This window comes from Suncus etruscus, chromosome 1 (genome assembly GCF_024139225.1).
Source record: "Suncus etruscus isolate mSunEtr1 chromosome 1, mSunEtr1.pri.cur, whole genome shotgun sequence".
NCBI lineage: Eukaryota > Metazoa > Chordata > Mammalia > Eulipotyphla > Soricidae > Suncus > Suncus etruscus.
Window position 1 is genome coordinate 85,584,095 of NC_064848.1, and position 18,041 is coordinate 85,602,135.

The 18,041-nt window shown below is 45.3% G+C and overlaps 1 protein-coding gene and 1 pseudogene across 1 annotated transcript; one reads left to right on the top strand and one right to left on the bottom strand.

Annotated features, from left to right (window-relative positions):
• Nucleotides 1-3,660: 3,660 nt before the first annotated feature.
• On the bottom strand, nucleotides 3,661-12,680 carry CDC26 (cell division cycle 26). Its single transcript, XM_049785108.1, has 3 exons — nucleotides 12,579-12,680; nucleotides 10,186-10,296; nucleotides 3,661-4,057 (listed from the first exon to the last, which is right to left on the bottom strand). The coding sequence occupies exons 2-3, from the start codon at nucleotides 10,264-10,266 to the stop codon at nucleotides 3,881-3,883; spliced, it is 258 nt and encodes an 85-aa protein (XP_049641065.1). The 5' UTR covers nucleotides 10,267-10,296; nucleotides 12,579-12,680; the 3' UTR covers nucleotides 3,661-3,880.
• A 2,922-nt stretch (nucleotides 12,681-15,602) lies between these two features.
• On the top strand, nucleotides 15,603-15,891 carry LOC126033393 (uncharacterized; annotated as a pseudogene).
• The last annotated feature ends 2,150 nt before the right edge of the window (nucleotides 15,892-18,041 follow it).

Sequence of the window (18,041 nt, forward strand, 5' to 3'; positions counted from 1 at the left end):
CATCTGTTCTGTGGGATGGATCTTGAATTCAGAGCTTACACCCTATCTGCATCAGATCTGTCCACTTGGGTGTAGAAATACTGAGTGTCTACATTTTATTGCTTTGGGGAGTTGGGCCAACCCATCAGCACTCAGCGGTCACTCCTAGCTCTGCACTCAGAAATTACTCCTGGCAGGCTGGGGGACCATATGGGATGCTTGGAAATAAACCTGGATTGGCTACATGCAAGGCAAACATCCTACCCACCGTGGTATCTCTCCGGCTCCTATGTTGCTATTTCTTTTTTTTTTTTTTTTTTTTGGTTTTTGGGCCACACCCTGTGACGCTCAGGGGTTACTCCTGGCTATGCACTCAGAAGTTGCTCCTGGCTTCTTGGGGGACCATATGGGACGCCGGGGGATCGAACCGCGGTCCGTCCTAGGCTAGTGCCGGCAAGGCAGACACCTTACCTCCAGCGCCACCGCCCGGCCCCTATGTTGCTATTTCTATGTTAAATAAATAGTAATTTTATAGTTGTGGATCCTCTGATCCTCTCCCCTTGCTCCTATTTGGCTTTACTGATGATTTTTCTTTGAACATTTTTTTTTTTTTACTGAGTCAGTTGTCTCAGTAACTGTTTCATGTTCTTTACAGTGGCTAGGTGGCTTTAAATAATGAGAAATGTCCATTTTAGGACATCAGTCAACCATGGTTATGTTAACTGATGAAAAAGGAAGGAGAAGAGGAGCCGGTTATTGATGCTCGTCCTTCCACCTGCAGCTTTTTTTTTTTTTTTTTTTTTTGTGGTTTTTGGATCACACCAGGCAGTGCTCAGGTGTTATTCCTGGCTCCAGGCTCAGAAATTGCTCCTGGCAGGCACAGGGGACCATGTGGGACACCGGGATTCAAACCGATGACCTCCTGCATGAAAGGCAAATGCCTTACCTCCATGCTATCTCTCCCGCCCCCCACCTGCAGCTTTTAACACAATAAAGTCCTTTGACCAGAGAATGCAGGGGAGAGTGACCACTTCTGAGTGTGTTTCCCAAACCAAAAACCAACTTCACACATTAGAGTTTACAATTTGAACATTTTCAGTTTGTGTGCACTTTGAAAACTTCAAAAGTCTGCCTGGTACTGGAATACTTTAAGTGGCAGTGAATGTCCAAAGGAATTTTGCAGTAGCTACTGGGAAGGAAATGCTTTTGAAGTTCCATTGCTTTGAGTTCAACCATTTCTTGATTTAGGTAACATCCCCAAGCAGAGGAAGGGCCCATCGTAGGAATGCAAAGCCCTGCAGAGAAGGAAAAGCTTGAGAAGGGTCCACCCTACTTCTTTTCCTTTACACAAAGCCCTAGCCCTGTATACATACAGTCTGCTTTTGTAGGCTGATGAGTTTATACAACTCAGTATAATGAGATGGAATCCTGCACAGCAAAAGTCAGTAAGAAAAATAATTTAGGGGCCGGAGAGATAGCATGGAGGTAGGGAGTTTGCCTTGCATGCAGGTCAGTGGTTCGAATCCCAGCATCCCATATGGTCCCCTGAGCCTGCCAGGAGCGATTTCTGAGTGTAGAGTCAGGGTCTCCTGAGCCTTCCAGGAGCGATTTCTGAGTGTAGAGTCAGGAGTAATCCCTGAGCGATGACAGTGTGATCCATATGGGAGACCAAGCATCTATGCCTAGCACTAGCATTTAAAAACAGAAATTATAAAATACCTCACAAAGTGCTTTGGGCTCTTTTAAGTTTTTTTTTTTTCAGTTCTTTGCAGTGCTGAGAAGCACATCCAGCGCTTCATACATGCAAGACAAGTGCTCTACTGCTGAGTTTCAGCTCTAGATAAGACTCCTCCCATAGCTGTTGTTCCCTGTGGCTGAACTGAGTAGTATAAAAGTCTGACATCATTATAACATCATCCTCTCAGCTCCCTCTTAAATTGGCTCCAGGTGGCAGAAATTCTTTGAAAGGTCCAGAAAGAAAGGAAATTTGGAAACATAGGACCAAGACAGCTTTAAAAACCATTCTGAAATAAGAGTGAAAACTTTTTTTTTTCCATGGTGGTGGTGATAGTGGTGGTGGCGGTGGTTGGTGGAAGAGTGAAAACTCTTAACTTGGTTACGTTCGTAGAAATCTCACAAGGGCAAAGGTCTTTGTTGGGTTTGTTCACCTAAGTCAGGGGTGGCCGAACAAGTTCGACACAAAGAGCCAAAATTTTAAACTGTGAGAGTCAGAGAGCCACATCACGCAGTGACCTGCCAAAACAGATAAACACTCACACAAAAGCATATAATTTTAATAATAATAATAATAATATATTAAACACATATTGCATTTTGCCATTTTGAGTGAAGGTAAAAATCCTGTTCGCCAGCCCTGATCTAAGTACTTAGAACAGAACCTGACACATAGTAGGTGCTCAGCAAACGCCTTCTGAATAAACTTTGTTTTTAGCAAAAGGATCATATTTATTTTTCTGCGCCCATTTGGTGCTAGGAATCAAACCCCAAGGTCTCTCAAATATAAGGTACATTCTCTGCCCAGTCCTGAAGAAGTAGTGGTTTAAATGAAAATAACAGGAACCAGCCACAATATTTCTGTGCTTAGTGTCTCTTAAAAAAGATGGAAAGAGGGGCCGGGCGGTGGCGCTGGAGGTAAGGTGCCTGCCTTACCTGCGCTAGCCTAGGAGACGGACCGCGGTTCGATCCCCCGGCGTCCCATATGGTCCCCCAAGCCAGGAGCGACTTCTGAGCGCATAGCCAGGAGTAACCCCTGAGCGTTACCGGGTGTGGCCCAAAAACCAAAAAAAAAAAAAAAAAAAAAAAAAAAAAAAAGATGGAAAGAGGGGCCGGAGAGATAGCATGGAGGTAAGGCATTTGCCTTTCATGCAGAAGGACGGTGGTTCAAATCCCGGAATCCCTTATGGTCCAAACCCGGAATCCATTATGGTCCCCTTTGCCTGCCGGGGCGATTTCTGAGCATTGAGCCAGGAGTAACCCCTGAGCACTGCCAGGTGTGACCCCCTCCCAAAAAAAAAAAAAAAAAAAAGAAAACAAAAAAGATGGAGAGAGGGGCAGGAGCAATAGCACAGCGGTAAGGTGTTTGCCTAGCACGAGGCTGACCTAGGACAGATCATGGTTCGATCCTCCAGTGTCCCATATGGTCCTCCAAGCCAGGAACAATTTCTGAGCTCAGAGCCAGGAGTAACCTGGTTAACCAGGTGTGGCCCAAAAACCAGAAGAAAAAAAAAAAATGGAAAGAGGGGCCCAAGTGATAGCACAGTGGTAAGTTGTTTGCCCTGCACGTGGCCAATACAGGACGGAGCCCAGTTGGAATCCTGGCATCCCATATGTTCCCCCAAGTCTGCCAGGAGTGACTTCTCAGTGCAGAGCCAGGAGTAAGCCCTGGAAGATCCCCCAAAATAAAAAGATGGAAAGAATAATAATACTTATGTAGCATTATTTTTTTTTTTTGAGGAGAGGCCACACCAGTGATACTCAGGATGGATTCCTGACTCTGTGCTCAGGGATCACTCCTGGAAGTGCTCTGGAGAACCAAATGGGGGTGGTTAGGGATTAAATAGGTCAGTTGTATCCAAGCCCTACCTGCTATACTATCATTCTGGCTCCACAATGAGTCTGGGATGAACAGTGCTATTTACTCCATTAAAGAAGCTGCACAAATTTCCAAAAATAAATTTATTTCTAAAAAAAAAATCAGACATTTTCAAGAATCAAATTTGAGTTTGGATTTCAGATTACAGGGACAGTTATACATCAGTAATCTTAGACGAAAGTATTTCTCTCGGCAGGAGGTAAACGAGGCTGCTTCTCTGAGCCTTGTTTGTGCTTTAGCCGTCCTTTCACTTCATGCCTGGGCTCTGGCATGCAAGATAATCCACCTTTAAAATTCAAAACTTCCAAATTGAGAGGAACGGTTGTTTGGCTTGGGTTGGGGTTTATAACCAATTCGATCATTAATCATTTGTTCCCGGCTCTTGGGGTCATTGCCAAGTCCAATGGCTCCTTCTCCATCACTGCCCCCTACAACTTCCACATCTTCTTTTTGTTTCTTTCGCGTCTGAAAGCATAAAAGTTTTAGGTTCAGATATGATTCTTTCAAATTACCAAATTCCATTTGTATTGTTAAGCAAGGACTCAGAAGAAAGTGGAGGATAGGATTAGGGGAGACAGAACAATATACTAAAATGCCAGGTTTAGATGGCTAGAGGTATAATGGGAATATGTGATAAAAGATGGAACCTCTCCTCCAAGATATCACATTCTAGCAAGAAAATGAATTCAGAACTGTGACAGAGGGAAGGACAGATAAGGGTAAGAATAGGAGTTTTAGCCAAAGTCTATTCCAGAGACTAATGAGAGAATACAAGTAACTGTAAAACTGCCAGAAATTTACAACTTGACTAAGGAGCAAAAAAAATAAGAAGTGAAGCAGATTTCTAAAGCAGAATATCTTCCTTTGATTATTTCATTTGGTGGGGTGGGGGGGGTCACACCATTGGGCACTCAGGAGTTACTCCTGCTTGTGCTCAAAAATTGCTCCTGCCAGGCTCCAGGTACCATATGGGGATGCAGGGATTTCGAACCACCATCTGTCCTAAGTTGGCTGCATGCAAGGCAAATGCCCCACCACTATGCTATTTTCTCCAGTCCCTTCATCTATCCCATTAACTTCTACTACCTTGCTGTAAATATATTAGATAATATAAATTTCCTGGGAGGTCCTTACTGTGTAGTGCTCAGGGACTGTGTGGTACTCCCTGACTCTGTGCTCAGGGATCACTCTTTTGTTTGATTTCTTTTGGGCCATAAGCGGCATGCTCGGGGGTTAGCTTCTGGCTTTGCACTCAGGTGGTACTTGGCAGACCATATGGATGTTAAGGATTAACCCAAGTCATGCCATGCGCTAGAAAAGCACCCTACCCATTCTGTTAACTCTCCTGCCCTCAGTATCATTCTTTTTGTTTCGTTTTTTTTCGATGGGATGATTCTTCTTTTTTTTTTTTTTTTTCAGCCCCTCAGCCCTGTCCTTCAGGGATTATTCTTGACAGTGCATTCAAGTGCCTAGGAATTGAACAAGGGTTGGTTGCATTCAAGGCAAGCACCTGAGCCCTTTATGTATCTTTTGGGTCCCATAATAAGCTTAAGAGATGTAGCTCAGTGACAAGAGTATATTGCTGACATGTATGAGCCCCTAAGCACTAGTTCCAGACACCAAGCATTAAAACCTCAATCACTCAACCACTCCTCTCTCATGATGGTTTGGGGAATGAAAGCAAAAAAAAGGGCCCAGATTATTATCCAGAATTTTTTTTTTGGTTTTTGGGCCACACCTGGTGGCACTCAGAGGTTATTACAAATTGATTGTGGCAAGCTCCAGGGACCATATGGGATGCCATGGATCAAACCTGGGTCTGTCTGGGTAAGGCAAACACCCTACTGCTGTGCTATCACGCCAGCCCCATTCCAGAATTTCTTAGTAGAAGAATAGCTCCACTCATCACTGGGCTCACCACCATCCTTTAAACACTTTCTACGGAGCCACGATTTTTTATTTATTTTTAGTTTCTGTTTGCTTTTCTATTTTATTTTATTCTAGCTAACCCAAGGACTGAATACAAGACTTTATGAATAGTAAGCAAGCACGCAGAGCTATACTGAAGGTGCTTGGGTTCGAACTTGGGGTCCCTCTGCTGAGCTGTTTTCTCCAGTCCTGCAATATCAGTTGTTGCTGGGGTTTTTTTAATTTAAAAAAAAATATTTTTTTAAAAACAAATGGTTTTTTTGGGTTGTTTTTTTTGTTTTTGTTTTTATTTTTTGGGGCCACACCTGGTGATGCTTAGGGGCTTACTCCTGGCTATGCACTCTGAAGTGGCTCCTGGCTTGGGGAACCATATGGGATGCTGGGGGGAATCGAACCTCAGTCCATCCTAGGTCAGCGCATGCAAGGAAATGCCCTACTGCTTGCACCACCGCTCTGGTTCCTGGTTTTATATTTTTTAAGCAAAAATTAAGGCCAGGAGATAGTACAGCGGTTAGTGAGTACTTGGCTTACAGCCAACCTAGGAATTTACTCCTGGCGCCACATATTGGCTCAAGCACAGGCAGGTGCAGCCACTGGGGAGCTCTAACATGGCTGGGGTGGTCTGGGTGTCTGTGGCATTGTAGAGGCCAGCCAACCTTGGCTCTTTGGATCCTTATGCTGAAGCAATGGCCTGGTGGGGCTGAAAATTGCCCTGTGGGGCCCTTGGCAGTGGGAGGTCTCTTCCTCCAAGAAAGACAAAATTATGCTGCTTACAGAACATTACAGGGAAAAGCAATCTGTCACTTCATTACTTATTTTAATTTTTGGGGGGGTTGGGGGGGGGCCACACTCAGCAATGTTCAGGGCTTCTCTTTGGCTCTGGTGCTCAGAAATCGTTCTTGGCAGGCTCGGGAACCATATGGATGCCAGGGATCAAACCGGGTCCTGTCCAGGGTTGCTCATGTGCAAGATAAACACCCTACCGCTGTCCTATTGCTCCAGCCCCGCTGTCACTTTAGTTTTTAGTCACACCTGGATGTGCTCAGGGATCATTCCTGGAGGGGCTCAGGGGACCATATGGGGTCCCAGGGACCAAATCCAGGTTGCCTATACCAGCTGTGCTCTCTCTCCAGCCTCTGGGATTGGTGTCTGTAAGAAGTATACACAGGGAATGAGGGCTGGGAGAGCCTTGCATGTGTAAGGCCTGGCGTTTGATCTCCAGTACCACATGACCCCTATGCACCACTGAGGTTAATTCCCAAGTATCACCAGGTGTGGTCACCAAAACAAGACAAGCAGCAGCTTATGCACTGTGTATGGTAAAGTACGTAGATATCTGGGAGCTGTCATACCCTCTTCCGCTGGGAACAGAATCCCCCATTGGGCTTTCTCCTGGCTCTGTGCTCAGGGATGTCTCCTGGTAGGGCTCAGGGATGATATGGGATGCCAGGGATCAAACCCAGGTCTACCATATGCAAGTCAACTATCCTACCCACTGTTCTTTCTCTTTAGCCCCTATTTTTGTTTTTGTTTTTGCAGTGCTGACAATCATGTACAGCACCTGGTACATGCAAGATAAGTACTCGACTGTTGAACTACATATCTCCTTGAATATACCCCATGTCGTCTAAGTAGACAGTCTAGACTAGAGCCTCGATGATGAACCTATGGCATGCGTGCCAGTAGTAGCACGCAAAGGCCTTGCAGCTGGCATACGAGAAGAGGTCCACAATTAAGATATGCGGCGTGGCGGGAGGAGAGTGTGCGGTGTCTGCTTTGCAGCTCACCTGGCTACAGGGCCGGACTGGCCATTGGGAGGACTGGGCATTGTGCGGCAGTTTGGGCACTCGAGCTCAAAAAGGTTAGCCATCACTGGCCTAGAGGCAAAAACAGAAAACAGCAGGTAGGTGTTTGCCATGCATGCGGTTGACCCTGGTTCAATCCCTAGCATCCTATATGGTTCCCTGAGCCTGCCATGAGTAATATCTTTTTTCTTTTTTTTTTTTGCAGGGGGGCCACCTGGTGGTGCTCAGGATTACTCCTGGCTCTATGCTCAGAAATCACTCCTGGCAGGCTCAGGGGAACGTATGGGATGTTGGGGATTGAACCCAGGTCTGTTTCGGGTCATCTTCGTGTAAGGCAAATGCCCTACTGCTGTACTATCGCTCTGGCCCCTGCCATGAGTAATTTCTGAACAGAGCCAAGAGTAAGCACTGATAACCACCAGGTGTAACCCCCCCCCCCCAACACAAAATAGTAGATGGTCTGTCTAGTGAAAGAAAAACAAAAAGACTATTAGAACTGAGAGGGGAAGTACCTAGCAAGACTAAGCAACAGGGGAAAGAGTTGAACCCAACTCAGCAGGAAGCAGGTAGTCCAGAAAAATTTCTGGAAGGTGCTGAGCCAAGGAGAAGCTGGAGTTATCTTAGCTGGCAAAGAACAGGAACAGGCAGTGCAGGCAGAAGGCAAGCTGTGCATTCCAATGATGCTAAAGATAGCCCAATGGAGGAAAGTAAAGTGGCGAAGGAGCAAGGAGTATATTCACAAAGAATCTAGGTACCATTCTAAGAAACTAGATCTTTTTTTTGGGGGGGGGTGCCACACCTGGCAGCGCTCAGGGGTTACTCCTGGCTCTATGCTCAGAAATCACCCCCTGGCAGGCACAGGGGATCATATGGGATGCCGGGATTCGAAATACTGTCCTTCTGTATACAAGGCAAATGCCTTACCTCCATGCTATCTCTCCAGCCTCACGAAACTAGATCTTGAGGCCAGAGAGATAGCACAGTAGCCAGGACAATGCCTTGGACTCCACCAACCTGGGTTCATCCCTGTAACCCCAGGTGGTCCTTGAGCCTACCAGGAGTGATCCCTGAGTGCATAGCCATGAGTAAGCCCTGAGCACTGCTGAGTATGACCCAGAAAATCAATAAAAGGGCTATTACACATACCTGGCACATACAGGGTTCAGTTTTATCTCCTAGTAACAATCTCAGGTATAGCCCTGGTGGCCTCCCTCCATATCAAAATGTCCATTTAGGAAAGATTGACTAAAAAGGATAAAGGAGGCGCTGGAACGATAGTACAGCAGCAGGGCATTTGCCTTGCATGCAGCCGATTCAGGACGGATGGTGGTTCGAATCCCAGTGTCCCATATGGTCCCCAAGCCAGGAGCAATATCTGAACGCATAGCTAGAAGTAACCTTTGAGTATCACTGAGTGTGGCCCAAACACCAAAAAGAAAAAAAAAAGACTGAAGGAGGTGGGGCTGGAGTGATAGCACAGCAGGTAGGACGTTGGCCTTGTACACACCCAATCTAAGTTCAATCCCTGGTATCCCATATGGTCTTCCGATTCTTCCAGGAATAACTTCAGAGTGTATAGCCAGAAGTAAACCCTGAGCACTGCTAGTCGTGGACCAAAAACAAAACAAAACCAAAACCAAAAAGGGTGAAGGAAAAGGAGAGGCTGAGAATGGCTCTGATGTTATTGACTTGAACTATTTGAGGAAGCATCCAGAAGTTTGTTTTGTTTTGAGCCACACTTGGCAGTGCTCAGGGCTTACTTCTGAGTCTACATTCAGGGACCACTCTTGATGGGTCTCATTCTAGATGGGACCATCTAGTATGTTGTGGATTGTTAGCTGTGTGCAATGCAAATGCCCTATCTATTATAGTACTCTCTTTGGAATCAGCACCCAAGAGTTTTTTTAAATTTTACCATATTAAGCATGATAGACTGACTAAGACCTATTCCTGATCTGTTGATCTATACATATTTCTTGACATGGGAAGAGTCTCTAAGATATGACTAAAGATTTTATGTTATAGAGATGTCTGGATTACCTGGCTGCTGCCACTAGGCATCCTTCTCAGAGGAGTTAGGGAGATTGCTGAGGCAGAAGAAGAGGCAATGTGGGGAGTAGAGAGATAGCTCAGCAGTAGAGTGTTTGCCTTGCATGCAGCTGACCTGGAACAGACCCGGGTTCGATTCCCAGCATCCCCGTATGGTCCCTCAAGCCTGCCAAGAGCAACTTCTGAGAGTAGAGCCAGAAGTAACCCCTGAGTGCCACCAGGTGTGGCCCAAAAACAAACAAAAAAAGAGGCAATGTGATCAGAGCAGCACAGATGATAAGGGAGTAATGCCCTGTATCCACAAGCCACAAGCCAAGACATGCCAGTGGAGTCTGGAGCATTGTATAGAGAGTAGGGCACTTGACTTACATATAGCCATCTGGGTTTCATCCTTATATGGTCCCCTAAGCCCACCAGGCATGATCCCTGTGTGCAGAGCCAGGAATAAGCCCTGAGCACAGCTAAATATTACTCTCCCAAATACAATAAAACAAAAATGTTTTGAGACATGCAAGTGGTCACCAAAAGCTGGAGGGATCAGAATGGCTCCTCCTCAGAACCACTGGAAGGAGTAATGACCTAGATACTGGTTTCTGGCCTGATGAACTGTGAAACAAGAATCTCTGCCCTTTTAATCCATCCAATTTGTGGCAGTTTGTTATAGTAGAAAAAGGAAATGAATATATGTTAAGCCTAAAATGTCTAAAAAATATTACAAGCATAGACAACTGATGAAATAAAGAGAGCGGAGCTCTCTAGTTAAAATTACTGTTTTAAGTAGTCTCAAAGGTTGGAGAATTGTGCTCTGACCTCCAGGTCCTTTCGAATGCTCTCAAACTCCTCAATGTCATCAAGCTTCAGCTCCAAGCGGGTTGGTTTCCTTCGCAGCATACTGAAATCAACACAGAGGACCAGATCCAACTGTCACAAAGAGAAGAGAGGAAAAATCAGAGGGCATCTCAGGTACAAATAATAAAAAGAAAAAAATCAGTGCCAGACGGATAATACGACAGAGAGGACAATTGTCATGCATGGGGCCAGGACAGGTGCAATCCCCAGCATCCCATATGGTCCCAAAAACCAAAAAAAAAAAAAAAAAACAAAAATTTTTTTTTTTTTTTTTTTTTTTTTTTTTTTTTTTTTGGTTTTTGGGCCACACCCTGGGACGCTCAGGGGTTACTCCTGGCTATGTGCTCAGAAGTCGCTCCTGGCTTCTTGGGGGACCATATGGGACACCGGGGGATCGAACCGCGGTCCGTCCTAGGCTAGCGCAGGCAAGGCAGGCACCTTACCTCCAGCGCCACCGCCCGGCCCAGAAATCAATTTTTAAGCATGGAAATTTAAGTTTGAAAAATAACTGCTCTGCTGTTTGTTTCAATTTACCTAGACAATTGTTTCCTTTGTTTTGTTTGAATGGCTATTCCCACTGGTATTCAGTGGTGACCTGGCTTGGTGCTCAAGAAGCCAAGTGGTTGACATGCAAAGCATGTGCTGTAGAAGTGACTCCATCTTTCTGGCCTGACATTTTGGGGAACTGGGAAGAAAAGGGAGAGGAGCACACCAAGGGATGCTCAGGCAGGGTTTACTCCTGGCTCTGCACTGCTGGCTTGCACTCAAGAATTACTCCAGGCAGTGTTCAAGGGAATAAGTTGGATACTGGAAATTCAACCAGATCCATCGCATTCAAGGAAAGCACTTTACCCTCTGTCCTATTTTCTGGCCCCGCTGCTAAACTTTTTTTTTTTGTTTTGTTTTTTGGGCCACACCCAGCGGTGCTCAGGGGTCACTCCTGGCTGTCTGCTTAGAAATAGATCCTGGCAGGCACGGGGGACCATATGGGACACTGGGATTCGAATCAACCACCTTTGGTCCTGGATTGGCTGCTTGCAAGGCAAACGCCAATGTGCTATCTCTCCGGGCCCCTAAACATTTTTTTTAACACAAAGACTTCTAATTCTTTAGATATATGTGATAAAGCTCGACAATACTATAATTCTAAGAAAGAATTTACCTGACTTCTTTCTTCATAAACCTGAAACAAGCTGCTTGAGAAAGAATTCTAGATAACAATCACTTTAATCTCATGATGCAGTCACTTTCAAAGAAAATTCTACAAAAAGCAGAAAATTTGGGGGGATTGGAGTGATAGCATAGTGGTAGGGTGTTTACTTTGCATGCTGCTGACCCAGGATGGACCCAGGTTCGATCCCCAGCATCCCAGCTGCCTGCTGGGAGCAATCCCTGAGTACCACTGGGTGTGACCAAAACCTCCCCGCCCCCCAAATTTTTTTTTCCTCTCTTGGGGCCAGGATAACAGCTCAAAGGGTGGAACATGGCCTTGGACTCATGGGACCAGAACTCAATTGCAAGTTCCACATGTCCCTAGCCTTCACCCAGAACCAGTGGGGTGACCCTAGGGTGGCCCAAGGAACCTCATTACTTCACGGAACCACCAAGCCCAGATGCAGAACTGAGTATTGCTAAGAGTAGATCCGGGGGCCGGGCGGTGGCGCTGGAGGTAAGGTGCCTGCCTTGCCTGCGCTAGCCTAGGACGGACCGCGGTTCGATCCCCCGGCGTCCCATATGGTCCCCCAAGAAGCCAGGAGCAACTTCTGAGCGCATAGCCAGGAGTAACCCCTGAGCGTCACAGGGTGTGGCCCAAAAACCAAAAAATAAAAAAAATTAAAAAAAATTAAAAAAAAAAGAGTAGATCCGAGAGCTGGAGCAATAGCACAAAAAGTAGACCACCACTTGGTGAGGCTCCTATGAAAAATAGCCATTTTGGTCCGAGGATATTGCTCAGTGGTAAAGCAATATATACATATAAGTTATATACAACTATATAATATCTTGGGCCCGGACAGATAGCACAGTAGCGTTTGCCTTGCAAACAGCCAATCCAGGACCAAAGGTGGTTGGTTCGAATCCCGGTGTCCCATATGGTCCCCCGTGCCTGCCAGGAGCTATTTCTGAGCAGACAGCCAGGAGTAACCGCTGAGCACCGCCAGGTGTGACCTAAAAACAAAAACAAAACAAAACAAAACAAAAAAACTATATAATATCTTAATTCGGTCTAGTTAGGGGGGGAGTGTATATAAGCCATTACATTTAGTCAACTATACGTAAAAACCGTGAGAGATTTATGACCACTCCCAAATGCTAAATTAGGCTACAGAATCTCATAAAAACACTTTCTCACTTACCAGTCCCCCGGCTTCTCTCTCAGATACTAAATGGATAGGTCATTCATTAAACAAATACTTCCTGTTGCACCAGATACAGAGTTAAAAGGTGTAATCACTTCTGTGGGGAAAATAAACGAGATTGAAATATAGTGTAGTCAGAACTCTGACAGTTAATGCAGCAGCAACATACAGAACCCAACCTTAGATGTTCCACACTCAAGTGGACAGAGATGTGGCCAACTTCCTCCTTGGAGGAAGCTTCTGATAAGTAGAGAAATGGGACTAAGGGGGACCAGAGCGGGGCACAGTGGGTAGGTCATTTGCCCTACTGAGGTTCGTTTCCCAGAATCTCATATGGTCCCCTGAGTCTGACAGAAGTAACTTCTGAGCGCAGAGCCAGTAACCCCTCAGCACTGCTGGGTGGGCCCCCAAAACAAAAGCCAAAAACCAAAAAAAAAAAAAAAAAGGACTAAGGGCAGTCAGCAGAGAAGACAAATAGGTGATGATGGGACCAACGTGAGAAAACCTAACTTAAAAAATAAAAAGAAGGGCCGGAGAGATTGCACAGCAGTGGGGCATTTGCCTTGCAATTGGCAGACCCAGGACCAAAGGTGGTTCAAATCCTGGCATCCCATATGGTACCCCGGGGCCCGTCAGGAGTGATTTCCGAGCAGAGATCCAGGAGTAACCCCAGAGCGCCACTGGGTGTGGCCCCTCTCAAATAAATAAAAAGTGAAGTTCTTTCTTTTTTGGGGGGAGGGCACAACCGGTGATGCTCAGGGGTTACTCCTGGCTATGTACTTAGAAATCGCTCCAGGCTTGGGGGACCATATGGAATGCTGGTTGATCTGAGGGATTGAACTGTGATCTGTCCTAGGTTAGCGTGTGCAAGGCAAACGCCCTACCGCTTGCGCCAGCGCTCCTGCCCCAAAAGTGATGTTTCTTTAACACCATGCTCAAAAGTCAAATCAAAATGAATTACAGACCTTGATATCAGACATGAAACCATAAGGTACATAGGAACACTTCATGACATTGAACTAAAGTTATCTACAAGGATGAAACACCACTGACCAAGAAGAGAGAGCAAAGATAAACAAATGGGATTACTTTAAACTAAGGAACTTCTGCATTTCAAAGGAAACAGTTACAAAAAAACAGGACACAAAGACAGCCAAGCAATAGGAGAAACTATTTACCAAATACCCATCTGATAAGGGATTAATATCTAAGTTATATGAGGCACTGGTAGAATTTAACAAAAAAATAAATCTAACACCATTGAAAAGTGGGGAGATGAGTTGAACAGAAAATTCCTCAGAGAAGAAATACAGATGTCCAAAAGGCACATTAAACAAAAAGTTCCAGGGCCCGGAGAGATAACACAGCAGCACTTGCCTTGCAAGCAGCCGATCCAGGATCAAAGGTGGTTGGTTCGAATCCCGGTGTCCCATATGGTCCCTGCTGTGCCTGCCAGGAGCTATTTCTGAGCAGACAGCCAGGAGTAACCCCTGAGCACCGCCGGGTGTGGCCCAAAAAACAAACAAACAAAAAATAGTTCCACATCATAAATCTCCAGGAAGATGCAAATCAAAACGAGATATTATCTCACACTAAAAAGACTGGCATACCTCATAAAGAACAAGAACAAGGGGCCTATGAGGTGGCGCTAGAGGTAAGGTGTCTGCCTTGCAAGTGCTAGCCAAGGAAGGACTGCATTTGATCCCCTGGTGTCCCATATGGTCCCCTCAAGCCAGGGGCAATTTCTGAGCTCTTAGCCAGGAGTAACCCCTGAGCATCAAACGGGTGTGGCCCAAAAAAACAACAAAAAATAGAACAAGAACAACCAGCACTAGTGAGGATGTGGGAGGACGGGATTCATTCGCTGCTGGTGGAAATATCGACTGGTCCAGTTTTTAAGAAAACAAGGGGGGCCCGGAGAGATAGCACAGCAGCATTTGCCTTGCAAGCAGCCGATCCAGGACCAAAGGTGGTTGGTTCGAATCCCGGTGTCCCATATGGTCCCCTGTGCCTGCCAGGAGCTATTTCTGAGCAGACAGCCAGGAGTAACCCCTGAGCACCGCTGGGTGTGGCCCAAAAACCAAAAAAAAAAAAAAAAAAAAGAAAGAAAAGAAAAGAAAACAAGGGGAGGGGGGGAAACAGAGAGATAGCATGGAGGTCAGGCATTTGCCTTGCATGCAGAAGGTCAGTGGTTTGGATCCTGTTATCCTATATAGTCCCCCAAGCCTGCCAGGAGCGATTTCTGAGCATAGAGCCAAGAGTAAGCCCTGAGCGATACCGGGTGTGACCCAAAAACAAAAACAAAAACAAAAAAAAAAAAAGGAAAGAAAAGAAAACAATACTGGAAGGGGGACGGAGAAATAGCACAGCAGTAGGGCATTTGCCTTGCACTTGACCAACCCAGGAGATGGTGGTTCAATTCCCGGCATCCTATACAGTTCCCTGAGCCTGCCAGGGGCAATTTCTGAGTGCAGATCTAGGAGTAACCCTGAGCGCTGCCAAGTGTGACCCCAAAACCAAACCAAACCAAACCAAACAAAAAAAAACAATATGGACATTCCTCAAAAAACTAGAAAATGAACTTCCATATGATCCAGTAATATTGTTCCTGGGAGGGCCAGAGCAGTAGCGCAGTGGTAGGGCGTTTGCCTTGCATGCGCTGACCCAGGACAAACCTTTGTTCAATCCCCAGTGCCCCCCGAGCCAGGAGTATAGAGTATATAGAATGCAGATATAGAGAATGATCACACTCATTTGGGGGATTAAAATATATATTATATATAAATATAAATAAATAAATATATATATATATATATATAGCATGATATCCAAAGGCAGGGGCCAGGAAAATCAGTCTATGGTAGGAAATTTGCCACAAAGAGCAGGGAAATGCAGTTAGGGCAGAGAAGGGCCCACTGTGACAATGATAGTTGGAAATGATGGCTCTGGACAAGTACTAGGTGCTGAAAAGAAGTAAAGTGATGTGATTGAGACCCATTCAGTAACAATACTAAACCCCACAATATCTAGAGGTAGTGCAGCCTGGGTGTAGTGGCTGTATGTGGTTCTGTCGTGCAGCATGGAAGGCCCATGCAACTGTATGTGTGTGGTGGTGAGTGTGAATGCCCCTGCGCTCCTCCCCCTGCCTTCACCTTGATCTTATTTGATCCTTTGAACCCTAGCACTGCGGGGCTGACCCAATATGAGAAAATGCCCTCCTGTGAAGTCTGCATGGGCACTGTGCATCGAAGCCTTTAAGGGTGGTGGCATCACAGAGGCCCTGTAGGTCTGGAGAAAACTACATGTCTAAAAGGTAAAAAAGAAAAGAGAGAGAGAGAGAGAGAGAGAGAGAGAGAGAGAGAGAGAGAGAGAGAGAGAGAGAGAGAGAGAGAGAGAGAGAGAGGACAAATATCTGCCATAGAGGCTGGCAGGGGAGAGGGTGGAGAAGGAAAAAAAATTAGGGACTTTGGTGACAGGAAATATGCAACTGGGTGTTGGACTGAAACTCAATTATGAACGATTTTTTAACTGTGTTTAAAAATAAAAGTGAGAGGGCTGAGAGATAGTAAAATAGGTAAGTTGCTTGCCTTGTACACCACTGACCTGGGTTCAATCCTGGCATTTCATATGGTCCAATAATGGGGCTGGATTAATAGCACAGTGGGTAGGATGTTTGCCTTGCACACCTCCTAACTCAAGTTCAATCCTCAGCATCCTATATGGTCCCCTTAGTGTGCCAGGAGTGATTTCAGAGCACCGAGCCAGGAATAACCCCTGAGAGCCGTGGGTGTGGCCCCCAAACTAAAAAAACATAACAACATCTGGTCCAACAAGCCTGCCAGACATGATTCCTGAGTGCAAAACCAGGAGTAAACCTGAACATCCTGGGTGTAGCTCAAAACTAAAACAAAACTAAATAAATTAAAAGATAAAGAAAAATTTTTGCGGGAGACATTATCTCCTAGTGCTCAGAGTTTACTCCTGACTTTGTATTCAGGGGTCATATCTGTGTTTGGGAAGAACTATAAAGGGTGCAAGGGAGTGTGCTTCAGTGCTGTACTATCTGTACTATCTCTCTATCCCTGTAACTTTTTATTTAGTAGTCTGTTTGATTTGGGGTCATACCTGGCAGTGTTCAGGGGTTAACTCCTGGCTCTGCTCTCAGGGGTCATTCCTGGTGGTGCTCAAGGGACCACACTGAATGCTGGGGATGAAACCTGGGTCAGTGGCATACAAGACAAATGTCCTACCCACTGTGCTATCTCCCCAGCCCATATCTTTAATTAATTGGGGGGGGGGGTTGCTGGTTACTGGGAACTACTTCCAGCTATTGTCAGGAAACTATGTAATTATCAGGGAGATGCAAATCAAAACAACATTGAGGTACCATCTCATGCCACAGAGACGGGCACACATCACAAAGACCAAGAACAATCAGTGCTGGCAGGAATGTGAAGAAAGGAACTCTCAATTACTGCTGGTGAGAATGCCGTCTAGTCCAACCTTTATGGAAAACAATATGGAGATTCCTCAAAAAACTGGAAATTGAGCTCCCATATGATCAAGCTATACCACTCCTAGGGATATACCCTAGGAACACAAAAATGCAATATAAATATCCCTTCCTCACACCTATATTCATCACAGCACTATTTACAATAGCCAGACTCTGGAAACAACCAAGATGCCCTTCAACAGATGAGTGGCTAAAGAAACAGTGGTACATATATACAATGGAATATTATGCAGCCATCAGGAGAGATGAAATCATGAAATTTTCTTATACATGGATGTACATGGAATCTATTATGCTGAGTGAAATAAGTCAGAGGGAGAGAGGGTCACATAGAATAGTCTTACTTATCTATGAGTTTTAAGAAAAATAAAAGGCATTATTATAATAAAGCCCAAAGATGAGGGCCGGAAGGACCAGTTCACAATATGAAGCTCACCACAAAGAGGGGTGAGTGCAGTTAGAGAAATAACGACACTAACTACTACCATGACAATGTTAAGAAGTGAGAGAAGTAAAATGCCTGTCTTGAATACAGGCAGGGGATTGGGGAGGAGTGAGGTGATGGCATTGGTGGTGGGAATGTTGCACTGGTGAAGGGGGTGTTCTTTTTATGACTGAAACCCAACTACAATAATGTTTGTAAATACAGTGTTTAAATATATTACTAAAAACGTAAAAATAAAAAGTAAACTATGGAATGTGTGTATGTATGTGTGTGTGTGTGATGTCTATCCAGGGCTCTTGCGTGCAAAGCGAGTTCAGCCTCTTGAGTTATCTTTCAGTGCATACCCTTCACACGTTAAGAGCTTACCTCTATCTCTGTGTGCTCAAGGCACCCTACGGGTACTAGGGATCAAACCAGTGGCATGCAGGGTAAAATGACCTACTCCCAGTACTATTTCTCAGTCCCCATATGCAAGTCATTTTAAGTACGTATAGCTAAT